Raw genomic sequence first — 5,745 nt, forward strand, 5'->3', positions numbered from 1 at the left:
AAAGTAGATCTATATGTTTTCTGCCACAAATGAAGAAAAAATACATTGTTTGAATCAAACCCCAGACTCCTCTTCACTCAACGTTATCACCTTGTCTTGTTACAGTGTATGTTGCATCTATATGATCATGATTAACGTAGATAACGTACTTTGACCTAGTCCAGATCAAAATCCGGTATCAATAACAGTCAACGATAAATAGCGTGACGTACGTCCGCCCAGCGTGTTTGTGCCAGGTTAACAACTCCACGGTGTGGGGTCGGTATATATATATACTTGTACACACCAGCCTACTTGGCGATATATTCAAGTACTATTGATGAGGACCGGTCGCATTACGAAACTACGGTGTCTTGAACTTCCAGCTGACACAGGCTACGGTCGACAGACGGAATGGGGCAATATATTAGTATGCTGCCATGGCTAAGGAAGGAAGTGGTAGTTCTCATGCATGGCACGTATATAGTACTTATTACCTTCAAGATAGTCATCGAGTCGTATTTAAAGACTGGAAGACCAAAAGTAACACGTGACCTGAATACGTCACATATTAGATTTAATATAATAATTAATTGGCCTACCTAGTTAGATCTGTGTCTTTGAAAGATTGAGCATGGGTTTATCTTTTATCCATATTTTTTTTATTTTTCAAACGATAACCGCTCCGTTTAAAAAAGAAGTGACATATTTTATTTTCCTATTTCCGCATGATCACAATTTCACGCAAAAAATGTTTAAAACTCAGATTTTACAGCCAGGTCTTGAGGAACAGAAAAACGTTAATTAATCCACGAACAATGTTAAAAGGAATCCTATTTAGTTAGTTAAGGGACTGTAGCGTGTTCCATAATTATAAAGTAAACAATGTACCATCTTGGTCTTTCTGCTGATTTGAGTTTGAATTGCAGTGCGTGTCGTTTAAAGGTATTCTACAAAGGTTTACAATTACGTACACCATTCAGACCAGTGTTTTTTAACCAGGTCGACTTACTTAAACTTCCTTGTTTTTTACTATTGAAATAGCAGTTAGCTTATGACCTTTCATTAAAACTCTGTTTATTTCACCCGACTGATAATTACTGCTTTAAGCAATCATTATAGCAACGATATTATATTATTGATAACAATTTCTTTGTTTAGTTCGTTTGTTGTTTAACGCCGCTCTCAGCAATATTCCAGCTATATGACGGCGGTCTGTAAATAATCGAGTCTGAATTCATTCATTCATTCATTCATGCATCAACCAAGTCAGCGAGCCTGACCACCCGCTCCCGTTAGTCGCCTTTTACGCCAAGCATAGTCACCTTTTAGGGCAAGCCAGGGTTGCTGAAGACCTATTCTATCCGAGATCTTCACGGGTCTATATATTGATTACAAAAGCCGAAAATTAATGGTAAATTATGGTAATGGTTCTATTTTTAATGTTTCTTGAAAGAAAATGGAAAATTACACACGGGAAATTCAGAATGACAACCCCTTTGTACAAATGCATATACATATTATCACATTACATGTATATTATAAAGATATCATAATATCATACAAATAACCAAACGAACTTAATGTGATCATGGTCGCTTTATCCAGTCACATGTGTCCTTATATTTCAGGGCTTGATAATGCAGGGAAATCCACGCTGTGTTACCTGCTAACATCACGACTTCACGGCACGCCGCCAACCCGCTGTGAGTAGGACCCTGCAATACAATGTATTTAAATGATAAATTATAAGTCTGCATTTCACTGGGGTCAGTTTAACTCTCCAAGTATACATCGAAAGAAATATGGGGCGGTCGGGTAGCCTAGTGGTTAAAAGTGTTTGCTCGTCATGCCGAAGACCCAGGTTCGATTCCCCACATGGGTACAATGTGTGAAGCCCATTTCTGGTGTCCTCTGCCGTGATGTTGCTGGAATATTGCTAAAAGCGGCGTGAAACCACACTCTCACTCACTCACTCACTCACTCACTCACTCACTCACTCACTCACTCGAAAGAAATATTAATCTGTGAATGCCAATAAACTCTCGCCAGCTTCTACAAATATAAAACTCGTGTTTTTTCGTTCATTTTTATTTCACCTCATTTGTTATGTATTAACTGTATAGAACAATTCGTGTTGTGTGATGTTAATGTAGTACATACCGAAATTTGTTTGTTGTTTTACGCCCCACTCAGCACTATTCCAGCTCTATGGCGGCGGCCTGTAAATAATCGAGTCTGGACCAGACAATCCTGTGATTGATATCATGGGTATCAATCTACACTTGGGATATGATGACTTGCATCACCCGACCATCCGATCCGTGAGTCGGGTTGCTGAAGACGACTCAAGCCCGGATCTTCATGGGTTAGATAACTGAACTAAGCATCGTTGGTTGTGACTGTATGCCATGCCAGTTATAACGGCGGTTTATGTTTCAGATGATGCCAAAAAGACATTAGTCTACAACAACATCAAGTTGACACTGATTGACGGGGGGCAGAGAAGGCGTGGGGTGAGTTATGTCACATGGTTTAAGATCAACTACTCAAATAACACAGCAACACAAATAAGCTTTGGAATTACATAAAATGTAACGGACTAAAACGGCTAGGTTCGGGATGTTTCAGTATTGCTGTACTTATACGTCGACACAATGTGTGATCTACATTAATCTTCAGGTCGCCTTTTAAGACAAGCAAAGCATATGACTTATTCTGACCAAGAATCCATTTGATTGCCATTGGTCCTTTGCGAGTGCCTGACCGTGTGTGTTTGGTGTCCTGATGATGCTTGTTGGTATGTCGCCATCAAGTCTACGTTTGTTGTTTTCACCAAAGCGGTAAACGTCTAAGATTTTATCGCGTCGGACATTCGTCGGACATCAAGCTGACGCATGCGCTGAAATACTATTCAACGTTGCTTTGAAACAAATTACCCCACTCCCAAGTTAGGCTTAGACACTGTAATGCATAATGGTAGTAGCCTGTGACGGCTGGAGAGCAGCTCCCCGCCGCATCAAGCCGCTGTTCATGAGATGATTGTCCCCCATCCCCAGTATCCCCGGCACAACTACAAACACATCGACGTCGTCCTGTTCATGGTAGACAGCAACGACCGGGACCGTATACAGGAGGCCCAGGACGAACTGAGACTTGACGCTCAGGATGCAGCACTCAAGAACACCCCCTTCCTTGTCCTCGCCAACAAGCAGGACCTGCCGGCCGCCCTGACAGCACCAGAGGTTGCCGAGGCAATGGACTTCCAGGAAATACTCAAAGCTCACAGTAAGTTGCAGATAAAATTATTCTTATACTGTTTTCTTTCTTTTCCATCATTTTGTTTGTTTGGTGTTTAACGCCGCACTCATAATAAACATTATTAACGTAAACATTGTCGCCGTCAGAGTACACATGGAACCACAAAGAGAGTTCGCTATATTCGTTATTTCGTCATAAGCGTGTTCGTTATATCCAACAATTCTTTTAGATAAAATAGACAGCAAATGGCCGGGACAAAATCCTGTTCGTTATATCCGTCAATTCGTTGTAAGCGTCTTCGTTATAAACGTAGTTTACTTTACATGCTTCCAGGGGCCAACATTATAGGATGCAGCATTCTCTCAAGGTCAGGCATTAAAGACGCCTTGGATTGGCTGACACAAGAATTCCAGAGTCCCTGTAAAGGCTCGAAAGCTTCCCCTTACAAGGAAGAGATCGATGAAGCCATAGTTGGGAAACGCGAGGCTTGGTCCATTTTTACCTACATAAGAGACATATTTGAATATTTGAAAAGATACCTACCTAAATTGAAATGATCCAGAGACTATTACATACCCGAAATATTAAACAGACTGTTTGGCCATGGTAACACCACCATGTTTGGTTGGTTGGTGTGTTGTTTAACGCCGCTCTCAGCAATATTCCAAGTATATTAGGGCGGTCTGTTAATAATCGAATCTGGACCAGACAAACGAGTGATTGACATCTAAGCATCGATTTACGCAATTGGGATACGAGGACATGCAGGAACCATGTCAGCGAGCATGTCCATCCGACCCTGTTAGTCGCCTCTTACAACAAGCATGGGTTGCTGAAGATAAATTCTAACATGGAATCTTCAGGGGAACACAATACTGAGGTTGGGTGTCATGTTTCGTCACCCTTCACATCTGGCAGACTGATTCCTTGTTAAATTCTTTGGATCAACAAAGTTTCATATTTCCCTCGGACTCATTGGATTGTACATTATATGATCGAGTGTTGACATCGTGCACAGATTGGATTGCACATTATATGATCGAATGTTGACATCGTGCATAGATTGGATTGTACATTATATGATCGAATGTTGACATGGGTGCACAGATCGGATTGTACATTATATGATCGAATGTTGACAAGGGTGCATAGATTGGATTGTACATTATATGATCGAATGTTGACAAGGGTGCATAGATTGGATTGTACATAATATGATCGAATGTTGAAAAGGGTGCATAGATTGGATTGCACATTATATGATCGAATGTTGACATTGTGCACAGATTGGATTGTACGTTATATGATCGAATGTTGACAAGAGTGCATAGATTGTATTGTACATTATTCGATCGAATGTTAGTGTTGTTTATTTGATTGAATGTTGAAATTGTGTACATACATGTATATCTCATCACTGGAGGTGTGTTTCAAACTTTCACTTAATGTAAATGTGAATATGTGTGCTTTTTTTGTTTTACGGACATTATCATCATTGCCACATGCTGTGGATGTATTATTTATAACTAATAAATCGCTTAACTTGTAAGTTCTTGCAACGCCTTTTTAAGTATCCCACAATATCCACATATACGATACAGTGGTTGATCGAGGTTTCTGTTTTACATTTTCCACAGCAATGAAACGGCAGGGGGACACAAAAATGGACTTCACAAGATTGTACCGGAAACGCTTTTTAATGAATGGGCTATCACACTGCCATTATTTCGCTGACAGAAAGATAGTTTATTATAGTCTCGCCTTAAAAATAAAGTGCATACGGAACATATTAAAATATACATAATGCGCCATCCCTCATCTTGGGATTGAGATGCTAAATTAAATTTATATAATAATTTAAATTCTCTTAAGAAATTGTTATTTTAATCTGAACATACATCAAATAAAGAGTTTGCAAGATTTTGATATTAGGGGCAACAGTCGTGCAAATGAATTCGAGTGGCGTATAGCAGCCTGTGTCTACACGTAGGGGGGCTACCCACGCGTCTGCACATCGACAGCGCTCCCTTGTGACATACTCTCTGTAATAAAGGCTTCATCCCCATAGTCTGTCTTAAAGGCGCGGTTAACCCGGGAGTTTATTTCCTGTCCTGCCATTTCTGCTATTTTGAGACACTTTATTGTCTCGTTCTAATCTTCTTTATACTTCTTGAAAAGGACGTTCTGTACAAAAGATACAATAGTTTAAATCTTGAGTCCGTTGGAACCATCAAATACGTCAGGGAGGTTTATAGCGTTCAATTTGACACGTATACGTTTGATCCAGTTGTTCTTATTAAATAAAGCTTGTCGTCTAGCCCATCGGAACACATTGTATGTGAGTGTTTGTGTCTAGGCTATTCAGTCTTGTGTAGACCGAAGAATTTGAATTTGGATATTAATAATCCCTGCTCCCGATTGGCCGAGCTTGCTACTGCTTTAGCCATGCGCGAGTAATCTAAATGCTCTGTTATCAATAGTAACTGTCAGCAATTTCAAGAAGTA

General features: G+C 40.0%; 1 protein-coding gene across 1 annotated transcript; it reads left to right on the forward strand.

Moving 5' to 3' along the window:
* Positions 1 to 1,443: 1,443 nt before the first annotated feature.
* Positions 1,444 to 4,772, forward strand: LOC124141213 (ADP-ribosylation factor-like protein 1). Its single transcript, XM_046509151.2, has 4 exons — positions 1,444 to 1,685; positions 2,422 to 2,495; positions 3,039 to 3,267; positions 3,574 to 4,772. The coding sequence occupies exons 1-4, from the start codon at positions 1,571 to 1,573 to the stop codon at positions 3,795 to 3,797; spliced, it is 642 nt and encodes a 213-aa protein (XP_046365107.1). The 5' UTR covers positions 1,444 to 1,570; the 3' UTR covers positions 3,798 to 4,772.
* The last annotated feature ends 973 nt before the right edge of the window (positions 4,773 to 5,745 follow it).

Source organism: Haliotis rufescens, unplaced genomic scaffold (assembly GCF_023055435.1).
Source record: "Haliotis rufescens isolate VD_foot unplaced genomic scaffold, xgHalRufe1.0.p SCAF_12, whole genome shotgun sequence".
In the NCBI taxonomy this organism is placed as follows: Eukaryota; Metazoa; Mollusca; class Gastropoda; order Lepetellida; family Haliotidae; genus Haliotis; species Haliotis rufescens.